The following is a 13,487-nucleotide window of genomic DNA, read 5'->3' on the forward strand; positions in this document are numbered from 1 at the left end:
AGGGAGATATGTGGATGCTCATTTGTTTATATACATTACCTTTTATTGCACCGGCTATGAGCTTAAGAAATATTGAGATGGTTGGGCTTGGAAGAGACTTAAGTCAGATGCTTCCTTAAAGCAGTGAACCCCAGGCCATTAGTTTTCAAGTAGAACTCTTAGGGGCTAAAGAATTAGCTAGGCCATATGTGTATATATATACGGGGAGAAAGCTTCTGTGGGATTGAAAAATGGGCGTCTCACCTTTAAGTGAATAATAGGTGATTATATCTGTTGCCACCGAGGAAAGAAATGCAGACAAGGAGAATGAATATGGGCAAGTTGAAGCAATGGTGGTCTGATTACTTGAATTTCCAGCAGGTAGTTGAAACAGGTAAATGAAAACAAACAAACAATTTTTATACATCAACTGACTCAAGCATATCCGAGAACACAATCGCATGTTCCTTTCCTTAACAAGTAGACAAAAGTCCTGTAATTTGAGAAAAAAATTGGTGTATACATGCTAATGAGAAAGGGCACTAATTCTGTTAACAAATTTAGAAATGGGTTGCATAGATAGATATATGAGTTAAGATCTTCAATAGCAATAGAAGAAGAAACTTTCTATAACAAACAGAACACTGCGTAGTTCCCATAGACATCAACTAAAAGCACATATGTTTTGTATCTTCATACTTCAATGGCTATTAAATCCCCAACTGCTGTGCTATCATTGCCAGAAATTTTATCACACTTCATGGCTTTTCATTCTTCAATGTTATTAAGGTGCACAAAATAGTTCATCTTCATACATGACCCCGCTGTGAGGAATTATACTTTTCATTTCAGAGTCTGCTTTCTTCTGCAGTTCCAGTGCATCCTGTAGAGTCGCCTCTACTTCACCCATGGATGGTCGTTCTTCTGCGCTATAAGAGACACAAGACATAGCAATCTCCACATAGTTGTTGAAGCACTCTGGGGCTATCCTTCCCTTTAAATATGGATCAATATTGTGATAAAAGGTCCCATTCTCGATACACCAATTTGCGCAGGCTGGCAGAGATATTTTACCACAAATTACTTCGAGTAAGACAACACCAAATGCATAGACATCATTTTTTCCTGACAGATTTTCTAAATCAAGGTATCCGAAAGTAGCCCCCACATCTAGTGACTCTTTTTTAATTGAAGCTTTTGACATGCTATGAGGCCCTAACCTGGACAAAAAGAACCCAGAAAGCTTAGGAACCAATTCATGATCTAAAAGAATAGTGTTGCTGGTCACGTTGCGGTGCAGTACTATATACTTTGCTCCGGTATGAAGGTAATGTAATCCACGCGCTGCACCGATGCAGATTTTTAGCCTCTTTTCCCAGGGAATTGGATTGCAACTGATACCATTACCATGGAGACAATCAAAGAGCGATTCATTGCTCAGGTATTCATAAACAAGGATTGTTTCCCCCTTCTCATTGCAGAATCCAATGAGAGATTCAACATTTAAGTGGTTCAGCTGGCTAAGGAATACCACTTCAGTTCGGAACGCACTCAGACTAAATTTCATGCGTCTGATAGCAACAGCAAAGGTCCCATTATCTATAACCCCTTTGTATACAGATCCAAAATTACTTATACCAAGAATCAAGCCTTCATCGAAGTTGGCAGTCGCAGCTTTGATCTCTGCTAGTGAAAACTGACGAATGCATAGTTCCTCTGGAAGTGTAAAATTTGGTTGACTCCCCCGTCGCGAAACGAAGCCAAATGCCTTTTTAGAGACTTGAAAGAAATGTGAAAGTGACATTGAAGAAACTTCAATGATGGTAGTTGAGAATTGAGGATGGCGATTCACGAGGCTAGAAGAGACTTGGTTAAAATCAATGTCGTCGCTAGGTTTTACCTTACAACATCTGCTCCGTCTAGTGGTTTAATGTTATTCCTTCAAAAATGCACTGACCAACATTAAACCATGCCATCAGTGGCTGCACATCCATCAAACCAGTTTGGGATCAACTAGATACTGTTGGACCTCATCAGATAATATAGACATAGAGGCAAAGTGGTTAGAGCATGGTTTTAGCCAACTTGGTAATGCAAAATGTAACACCCTAACCATATCTGTCGCCGGAATAAGGGTATTGAGTATTTCATTACATATCAATATTCATTATAAAACAAATCAAAATCATATATACTATCTTTTATACGAGCCTCAAAACTTGAAATACGCATTAGAAACAAGTTGGGACTAAACCGGTAACTCAGAGAATTTTTCTGAAAAAAAAAAAAGAAAAATTTCAAAGCTGAAGGGTCACCACTGAAAAAAAATCGGCTGTTACACAAAATGTACTAACATTTGTGTTATCCACATGGGCAATGGTATTCTCGCAACAAGTTTGTTAATGAGGGTTTTAGTTAATCGGGTTCAGATATGGTTAGCTTAATTAAATCTTATCTGATGAAACTCAAGGCACTGACCATTTTCAGATTACCCTCTGCATCTCTTCGGACTGTGAGTTAGGACCCCCTTGTGTTAAATTTTGATGTTGGATTTCAGCTTGCAACAAATTTATCAGGATTGTAGTTAGAAATCATGAAGGACTGGTTATGGTAGCTTCTGCGTTGAAAAATAGTAACGTATCTGGTTCTTTTGCAGCAACAGATTTAGCGGCAATTCAAGTGCTCCAGTTTGCTTCCGATTAGGGTTTCAATCACGTTGAACTCGAGAGAGAGAGCTTGACAATTCTACAGAAGTCGAAAGCTGTAGAAAATAATAGATCCGTAATCAGTGCTTATATCATATTGATGGGAAAATTATTTCAAGACAATTTCATACTTTAAGTTCTCATATATTCAAAGATTTGGAAACACTGTAGCTATTTACTAGCAAAGAAAGGACTCACGGTAAACGAGAATACTTACTAGATGGAGGAAGCTTCGCCAGACTTGCTATCGCACTTGAGGTTGACCGCCGTGGAGTAGACCCTCCAGATTGAGCACTTAGCAATCGAAGACGACAATGGAATGCTTCGAAAGACGATTTCATGGGGAAAATGGATTGCATGTTATTTTTTCATCATAAATCTTCCACCAATATCTTTTAATCGCGCTTTTTAATAACTTGATAAAAAAAAAAACTATTGGTATATGTATATATAAAACAAGCTTTAAAATTTTAAAATATATAATTTTAAAAAAAAACATACTTTATACTTAAAATTTGGAGGAAAAATAATAAATAATTTTTTCTTCTTCTCTTGCCATACACCAATAAGAAAATAATGATAAAAATCTTTTCATTTATTCTTTTCTTTTATATATATATAATATTACTTATAAAATTTTATTATTTTAAGTAAAATATTAAATAAATATTAAATTATTATTTAAAAAATATAATTCAAAAATCATCATGAATAATTTAGCTTCTTTAAAAATATTTTTCTTTGTCTTTATCAAGAATAATTTTTTTAATATTATTTTTAATACTAAAAGAATATTGGAGGGCCTACTTGTATTGTCACGAGGGTTATAATTTATATACAAAAGGGGAAATTGCAAATATCTTAAACATTGGGGGGCCTACTTATATTTTTGGGAGAGTCATAGTATATTTACAAAAGACTAAATTGAAAAAAAATTAAACTTTGGATGCCCCCCTAGACCTCTACTTGGCTCTGTCCTTGAGCTGAATTTCTTCGCTTTAGATAAGGATAAAACTAAAGAATTCTTTTATTTTTGGGTAAATTCATAATTAGTCACTAAACTATGGGTCAATTTTCGTTTTTGTCATTTAACTAAGAAAAGATACAGTTTGGTTATTGAATTATTTAAAATTTTCATTTAAGCCACTAATCTATTTAAATTTTTTTAATTAAGTCATTGGACAATTAAGTTGTTTGTTTTTAAGTTCTACTTGCAAACTGTTAAAAAAAAGAACGTCGATAATGACAATATATCACGAAGTAAAGATAAAGAAAAATAAAGAACACATAGATTTTACATGAAAACTCTTTCAGGAAAAAAAATCACGGGCAGAGGATAAGATAATTCACTAAATCGAATTCGAATGATTACAAGAAGAGTAGACTATGTCTATTTATAGGCTTGTAAAACCATATTCTAATAGAAGGAGTGTAGTTAGATTGAAATACCTTATTCTAATCAACATCAAATAGATGAAGTGTAATAAGATTGAAAAACCTTATTCTAAAATAAAATAAAAGAAGTGTAGTTTTATATGGATTTTACTTTTATTTTATTTTATCACTATATTTTATTTTAATAAGGATTCAGGTCACTCAATTCTAACACAAACGACGATTCTGCAATCGATATGGTGGATCAGTCCTCATCGACAAGTAGAAAAAATACCTCAGATCCAATTTGGTCTAACGATCAATGTTGGAGATCAAAGAAAAAAAATTGTTTGAATTTTAGTTCATTGATTCGTGACGTTCAAAATTGTTTCATAAAAAGAACTAAACTGTAGAAGAGAATGGGAAAGAGAGCTTTCAATTGGTGCAAGTAACGCAAACAGAGAAAGCCATATAGCATCAATTTTAATGGCACAGTGGCTTAAATGAAATTGAATAGTTCAGTGATCAATTTGTAACTTTTTTAATAAGTGATCAAAACAAAAATTTATCTATAATTTAGTGAGTAATGGTGTAATTTACCCTATTTTTTTTTCAATTTCCTTAGTTTTTTCAGTTTCATTTCTTTAGTTATTTTTCTAACTTTTCAGCTTCTCTTTCGTAAACACTACAGCAAAATAGGCTTGTAGCAGCGTTTTTTTAAGTGCCGCTAAAAGTATTTACGGCGTTTCCACAAGCACCGCAAAAAATGCCGCTATAGACCATGTCGTTATTTTTTGTGGCGTTTTTCTCACATAAATGCCGCTAAAGAACATGATCTTTAGCGGCACTTTTACCACAAACGCCGCTAAAGATCATGACCTTTAGCGACACTTTTATAGCATTCGCCGCTAAAGGTCATGTTCTTTGGCGGTGCTTTTTATCAAAAATGCCGCTAAAAGTACTGTTTTTTAGCGGCGTTTTACAGAAAACGCCACTAACTTTGGTAGATTTCTAACATCCAATTTTCATCCATATGCAACCCTTCCTGTAACATGAAAACCAACCAAAAACAGCAAATCTGATACTTCAAATTCAACGAATGATATATGATATAAATTGATAAATGAAGTATAATTCAAATTATTCTTGCAATAATGTTAAAAGTTAAAATGTTAAAAATATTCATACAATGGTCTAAGATGGCGGATTTTGCAACTGCTGAAACATCTTCATCATGTTCTGAAGCTGTAGTTAGAGTGCGTCGTACTTTTTGCTCTTCTCTGCTTCCCTCGCTGCTGCCTCTGCTTTAAGTTGTAGCTGGAGTTCTTCATATTTTCTTTGAACCTCAACTTCTCTTGGTGCTGCCTCCGCTTTAAGTTGAGTAATTTGCTCAAATGTGGTCGCTTGTATCTGAGCCATCTGGTCTCTTAACCTCTGAACTTCAACTTGAGCTTGACTCCCCGAAGGCATGTATTGCTGCGAGCTGGATCCAAAATATTGGGTTGGGTTAACAAAAGATCCTTGAAATCGAACCCGACCATACCTTTCAGGACCCAAAACTTCACTAATAATCCGATTATCAATGTCATCAACATTAACAGAACTATCACTTGAAGCAATCGCTTCATACTCCGCCTTTTTATCCTTTAGTTTCTCCTAATAAATTAATCAAAGAGTTAGAAACGAAATATATAATAAAAACAAATACAACATAACGTAACATTATTTGCATTACAAACGACGAATTAAACCATTATAATTAAACACTATAAATATTTAAAATAATTCAAATTTTATTAACTAAACATACCATAATTTCTGCAGCTTCAGAAATCATAGGAGATCCATCTTTCGTCCTATGTGTAATGTCAAAAAGCTGAAGGCGTCCAACTTTTTGACCAGATGACAGTTCCTACAATATAGTAGTAAAAATATTATTTAATGGAAAGTAATAAATATTTGACACTATTAATAAATTAAAAATACTTCGGCCTCAGCTACACAAGCAAAACTTTTCGACCCAGCTGTGTGAGTGAATTTCTGTTTTTGCCTGCTGCTTGTTCCAACTCATTCACGATCCTACATTATGAAATTATTATTACGTATATATTAAATACTATAAACCGAAATAATTATAAGAGTTTGGAAGTACGTAATACCTCTCATTTCTTTGAATTCTAAAATCTAACCGCATCTTTCCATTGGTACCTCAGCATTCTCGGTGGGACATTTCGCAATTTCTCTTTGAGGGTTGTTTTTGTTTTAAAATATTCTTTCTTTAAAGTACTTTTATGGTTTCTCCACCTTTTTCCCAATTCCTTCTTGACATACTTATTCGAGACCTCTGAAGCAAACCTCGCCTACAAAAAACACAAGTTTAGAAAATGAAACTTAAACCAAAGTATTATAAATTACATTAAGTTTTTGCTACCTTAATATTATCGAGAGCTTGATTTTTGTTACTATCAGGCATTTGATGCCATGACTCGTAGTTGATAGGCAACATATTGGCATTTCGTGCTATAATGCCCAAATATCCTGCTAAAAGTCGAGTTTCTGATCCAACAGGCTGACCAAAACTGTTTCTACATACTTTGACATGCTCAACAGTAAATCTTTAAGTAGCGTACGTCCTCGACCTCTGCGCGTCCCACCACTTTCAGCTAAAAAATGGTATATTATAATATAAGAATTTGAAAAAGAAATCAATAATAAAAGTTAACACGCATGTAAATTAAAATTAAAAATACTTTGAAATTATGCAGGTTCGTCAGGTGTATTCGGAACATTCGAAGATCCAATAGCAGTCTATTGTTTACTATTTGTTTCTTCCGAGTTTGGAGTATTTTGAACAATACTTAGATCTCACAATCTTCTTCTAGGCATTTTATCTGCAATACACATAAAATAGATGAAATATTAGTAACTAATTACAACAATAACAACACATATAAAATAGTTGAAATATTTAATAAGACCAAGATTTAAATTATGATATTACATATAATTAAAAAATTGTAAAATCTTACTACATCATAATTCATAAATATCTTCATCAACATCTTGGCAAACCCATTAAAATTGTGTACTAGTACTAGGGATATTTTCATTTAAGTTTTGTTCTGAAAAAGACAAAGTTTCTGATCTATCGTTGATGTCATCTCTACTTCCATTGCCCATGTCAAACAAGTCTCTAGGGATGTTTCGGAGTACAACGTACCAACCCTTATCAGTTGGATCTTTTGAGTAAAAAAATTGTTTTACTTGAGAAGAAAATACATACGACTCATCTATAAATTGTTGTCCAGTGTGAATCAACCGAGAGAAGTTCACCATTGTAAAACTAAATTGATCTTGTTTAATTCCGCGAGCAGTATTAACATCAGCCCAATCACATCAAATAAGACAACTTTCTATTTGCCATAGTAATCCAACTCAATAATGTCTGTAAGAAGTTTGTAATACTCCACATTTCCCTCAACAGGATTACTGTCCCTAGCACTAGCATAACTTGTAATTGAATAATTAACAACTATTCCACAATTTTGAGGTCTCCTCAATCTCTCCTGATATTTTGTATGAAATCGAAATCCATTGATGAGGAAGGTATTATATCTTTTTACTACTCTATTCGGACATTGGGAAAGGCATTTAACTTCGTCATTGACGTCCTTCCCACTCTAAACCTATTGAATCGAAAGTAAATTGAGTAATTATAAATGTTATGAGAAAACATTATTATTTGTCAATGAAAGCTTCAATTGCATACCGTTTGGCTTAACCATTCATGAAAAGATTCTGTGAATAACTTATTAATCTCTCGATGTTGTAATCTTCGGGAGCGTGAACGAGATTTCAAAATTTGTTTGTACTCATTATGTTAAAAGGAGGTTTACTTTGTTAGAAGATAAACAAATTATAATTGATGAATATTTATCAAATTTTAGAACTTACTTGCGTAATGGTTCCATTGAATCGTGGTGAAAAAGAACATATCGATGTGCTTGTACCCATGATCTATCATCTAATTCTGAAATTTCAGCTTTGCTGATTGGTTCTCTATAACTTTAAAATAAATAAGTTTCGACCAAGTTATGATCAGTGAGCCCAGCATTTCTACTTGGTTTGTTCATTCTTGTTTCAAAATCTTCCAAATATCTAGAACAGAAAGTCATACACTCATCAGCTAAGTAGCCTTCAGCAATTGAGCCTTCTGGATAACGTTTATTGCAGAAATAAGACTTTAATTTAGATAAGAACCTAAGCACGATATACAACATTATTAAATGTTATGTAAGCCAAGGCATAGAGGTGAATGAATGAATAATTTACAAATAAATCTACACCTTTCTATGGGATACATCCATCGATAGAAAACGGGTCCACCAAGTATTGCTTCATGAGGGAGGTGGATTAGCAAGTGCACCATAATAGTGAAAAAGGAAAGTGGAAAGATCTTCTCCAAATTGCATAAAATCAATGCGGCTCGATCTTGTAGTGTCTCAAGTTCTTGAACATCCAAAACTCTGCCACAAATGGCTTTCATTATATTGAATAGTTCAATTATACAAGACGTAACCTTTTTTGACATACAACACCGCATAGCAACTGGCAGTAAATCTTGCATCAATATGCGATAGTCATGTGATTTTAAGGCATATAGTTTTCGATCTTTAAGACTCACACATCGAGATATATTTGATACATACGCATCTGGGACCTTTATATCCTTCAACACCATGCAGAACACTTCTTTCTTCGTCTTCGACATTGAAAAAATAGAAGGCGACAACCAATATTTCTCATTCGCAAGTGCTTGGGGACAAAGATCACGCCGAATTCCCATGTGGACTAAATCAAGTCGACTATGAAGATTGTCTTTCAATTTTCCATCGACATTCAAAATTGTCCCAATGATGTTCTCGCAAACATTTTTCTCAATGTGCATGACATCAAGATTGTGTCGTAAAATGTGATGCTCCCAATAAGGTAACTAAAAAAAATACTTCTTTTTTTCCACAAGTATGCCTCATTAGGATCATCCCCTTCATTAGATTCATCATCAGATTAATCCCTTGATCTTCTATTTCTTTGCGTGTTGGACGGTTGATTCATCTTCCCATAACTGAAATTCATATCTTTTAATATGAACAAGATTTCAGATCCACCGGTCTGCAAAGGAGCTTCTCTGAACTCTTCAGTACCGTCAAATAGAGTACTCTGAAATATAAATCTATGATTTCCCAGTAACCACCGATGATGTGTAATGGCCCAAATTTGAGGTTATCGGAACAGTGGTTTCGGGACCACAAATCCGATGAGAAAAATTTTATTTTTATTATATTTTTATGGTCTACAATTTCACAAAATGATTTCGTGAAAATTTCGTTCGAAAATTTTGACGTTTGGACACTCAATTTAGTCAAAAGGACTAAATTGTAAAAAGTGCAAAAGTTGAGTTCTACATGTTAGAGGTGTCCAATTGTTATGAAACTTTAAATTGGAGGTCCTTATATGGTAATTATACCATTGGTAACTTGGTAGACAAAAATGGACATGAGATAAGTGAAATAGAAAATTTTTAAGTTCGGGGCAAATTGGTAATCTAGTAATTAAAATAAATTAAAAGGGAAAAAGATGGCAAATTATGCTCATCTTCTTCATATGAACGAAATCAGCAAGGGGGGAAGCCATAGTTAGGTTTTTCAAGCTTCCAAGCTCCATAGTAAGTGATCCCAAGCCCCGTTTTTAATGTTCTTTACGTTTTTGAGATCCCGGTAGCTTAATTTAGCTTATTCTAGCAATAATTTAACCTAGGGTTTATATTTGGAAAAATACCCATAGGTGAAAAGTGTTTATTTTGATGTTTTATGATAGAATATGAAGCTAAAAATTATGTTAAACAACTTTTGCTAAGCGATTTTAAGTGAAAACGAGTAAAACGACATAATCGGTAAAAATACCTAATGTTCATAAGTACATGTTAGAGTGGGAATTTGATGTTGCCATAGAAGGGAAAAATGTTCAGAATGTTATTAAACATAAGAATAAGAGATGAAGTTTAATTTCCGAGCCTTGGGGCAAAAATGTAATTATATAAAAGTTTAGGGGCAAAATTGTAATTTTGAAAAAGTTAGAGTCGAGGGCTGTTTTGATGAATGTGATTATTAAATAATTTAAATTTACTATTTTAGATCAAGAAGTACGAAACTCGAGGTTAGACAAAGGGAAGAATAAAGTTGAAGACTAAGTTGGTGAATTTGGCTATAATTGGTACCGAGGTAAGTTTACGGTAAATAAATGCAATATTTCAATATTTATTATTAATGCTGTTAATTTCCAGCAATTATGAATTTATTTTATGAATTTATTTGATGATGATCCAAGCATGAAATGATAGAGAATTAAAATTTAAAAGTCCCGTTGATACATAAGGATGGTCTGGATACGAATGTCATGACATTTGGGTAAAGAGATCCCATGTAAGACCATGTGCGGGACATGGCATTGGCATCCTTAAGATCATGAGAGGTCCCATGTAAGACCATGTCTGGGACATGGCGTTATAACCGAGATGAGAGGTCCCATGTAAGACCATGTCGGGACATGGCATTGGCACGAGATGAGAGGTCCCTATAAGACCATGTCTGGGACATGGCATGGGCACCAACATGAGAACATCCCATGTAAGACCATGTCTGGGACATGGCTTTGGCATGTTATTATCAGAAGAGACCCGAGTATCCTTATTATTCCAATGTAGCTCAACGGGCTTGTAAACGAATCATGTTCATGAAAGTTCAGTTTAAAGCATAAATGGCAAGCTCAGGTAAGTTGTAAGACTTACGAACTTATTATACTATCAATTGATGTTCAACGATGCAGCAAGGGTTGAGTAAGTTATGCACACAAGTATTCTAAGTAAACAAGTAAGAGAACTAGTATGAGATTAACTAAAGAGTAAACTAGAGATATAGACATTGAGTTTAATTATTTAAGTTAAATATTGCTATTTATTTGCTAGTAAACTTACTAAGCTTTATGCTTACGTCTTTTATTTCTCTTTCTCTTATAGTATTACAAGGCTACTTCAAGGATCCTAAAGAAGTCGGAGATCGTCCACACTATCAACCACAACTGCTCGGTATTTTATGTCGAAACACGTTTGAGTTATGGCATGTATAGGGATTTAGTTATTCTAAATGTTTGTATTTATGATCTTTCTAAAGAATGATGTGTAAGTATTTGATGATGAATGGTTGCTAAAATGGTTAAGTATGGAAGTGTTTGTTGTTATAAAAGTTTAGGTGATAAACTATGAATGGAAATCATAAAAGGGTAAAATTTTGCATAGAAACAGAATTCAGATAGCACTGTGACGTGACTTTGAAAAATCACCTAGGATGGTATAAAATGAATTAGAGGATGAATGATATATGGAATTAAAGCTTGTTGAGTCTATTTTCATGGAAAAATAACAGTGTAGAAAAATGAAATTTATATTTTAAGATATGTGAATTTTAGTAAGATAGGGTCAGAACTATTTTTGGAGTCCCCTATTCTGAGTTTAGAAAATAATTAAAAATTGTAAAAAAATGGTTATGAGTTGAAATTTACATGCTTAGATTCCTTAATGAGTCTATTTTCTGTAGGAACAAGTGGGAATAGCATATGAAAATCCTATAATGAGAAAAGTTATTTTTAGTAACAAGAGGTCAGAATAGTCGAATGGTGAAACAGGGGAGACTTTAACTAATAAACTGTACTAATTGGCTGAACCAAAAATTCTAAAAATTTTATGGTAGGAAGATATATGAGTCTAGTTTCAAGGAAATTTTATGGAGTTAAATTTTTAGTTCCGTAGCTCAAGTTATAATTAATTTAGTGACTGCTGCACAATTGGACAGCTTTGCTGTAAATAGTGAAAATAATTTGCAAAAGTAAATTTTTATGCTCCGAATTAGTAAGATAAGTTAAGTAATGCCTCGTGCTCGACTCCGGCAACGGTCTCGGGTAAGGGGTGTTACATGATGCCCCATGGAAGAGAACTTCTTCCCATTATATAACCATTGCGAACATGTTTGCGCAGCACAACAAGAACAAGCATAACGTATATTGGTACTCCAACCAGATAAATTGGTATAAGCCGGGAAGTCATTAATAGTCCACATCAAAGCTGCACGTAAATTAAAGTTCTCCTTTCTCAGTACATCATATGTCTCAACACCAGTCCATAATTATTTTAACTCTTCAATAAGTGGCTGCAAATAAATGTCAATATCATTTCCGAGACCTTTCTCTCCGGGGATAATCATAGATAAGATAAAGGAAGATTGCTTCATGTAAATCCATGGAGGCAAATTGTAAGGAACAAGCACTACAGGCCAAGTACTGTACGCAGTGCTCATGATTTTGTACAGGCCAAGTACTGTACGCAGTGCTAGTCCAAGCGTCACACTCAGAGGATCACTTGCAAAGCTTGGAAATTTACTGTCAAATGATTTCCAAGCTAAAGAATCCGCAGGATGCCTTAACAATCCATCATCGGTTCGTCTATCATGGTGCCACGTCATAGACTCGACTGTCTTCGACGACATGAAAAGCCTTTGAAGCCTTGATATTAGCGGAAAATACCGTAAAATCTTAATTGGCTTCTTCCTTGACTGTGCATTATTTTCATCGTCATTACCATCTTCTGTATTTTTATTCATCCAACAAGATTAACCGCATACGTGACAGCACTGTTGGTTTTTTCGATCGCCCCAATACAACATGCAGTCATTTGGGCAACTATGAATTTTGTTGTACCCAAGGCCTAAATCTTTTATCAGTTTCTTCATATCTTTGCATGAATGGGGGATTTTTGCAAACGGAAACATATCTCTCAAAAACTCTAACAGCATTGTTAAAGAGTTTCCGGTCCACCCTCCCAAACACTTTAACTGAAAAAGACGAATACAAAAGGAGATTTTTGAAAATTTTGATCTCTCATAAAGTTCTTCATTCATTTCATTAAGTAGCGTGTAAAACTTTGCCGCTTCTCCATTCGGTTCTTCATCAGGTACACTTCTTCCCGTTTCGGTAAAAGCATTTCCACCAAGATTACAATCATCTGATGCAACAAAGTTGGGTGGAAATGATTGCAAACCATGACTGCGCATGTTAAATGCATCCCGCAACATACCTTCCATGTCATCTTCTCTAACAGACTGATGGTAAGCACTACGAGGATAAGCCGGATTAATCTTTAAATAGGAAGTACTAGGTGTGCATTCTCCATGGAAAAGCCATTTTTTATACCCCCGAATAAACCCATCAATAATTAGATGCTCGTAGACAACTTCACGAAAATGTCAATTGATGTTGCCACACTTCTTACACGGGCAAAGAATAATATTCTCTTGGCTTGCATTTTGAAATGCAAAATTT

General features: G+C 34.3%; 1 protein-coding gene across 1 annotated transcript; it reads right to left on the reverse strand.

Moving 5' to 3' along the window:
• Positions 1–378: 378 nt before the first annotated feature.
• LOC105803501 (receptor-like protein kinase FERONIA) lies at positions 379–3,083 on the reverse strand. The gene is made up of 3 exons (XM_012635722.2): positions 2,902–3,083; positions 2,458–2,740; positions 379–1,999 (listed from the first exon to the last, which is right to left on the reverse strand). The coding sequence occupies exon 3, from the start codon at positions 1,781–1,783 to the stop codon at positions 764–766; it is 1,020 nt and encodes a 339-aa protein (XP_012491176.1). The 5' UTR covers positions 1,784–1,999; positions 2,458–2,740; positions 2,902–3,083; the 3' UTR covers positions 379–763.
• Positions 3,084–13,487: the final 10,404 nt, after the last annotated feature.

The sequence above is a fragment of the Gossypium raimondii genome, chromosome 11, assembly GCF_025698545.1.
Source record: "Gossypium raimondii isolate GPD5lz chromosome 11, ASM2569854v1, whole genome shotgun sequence".
Taxonomy (NCBI): Eukaryota; Viridiplantae; Streptophyta; class Magnoliopsida; order Malvales; family Malvaceae; genus Gossypium; species Gossypium raimondii.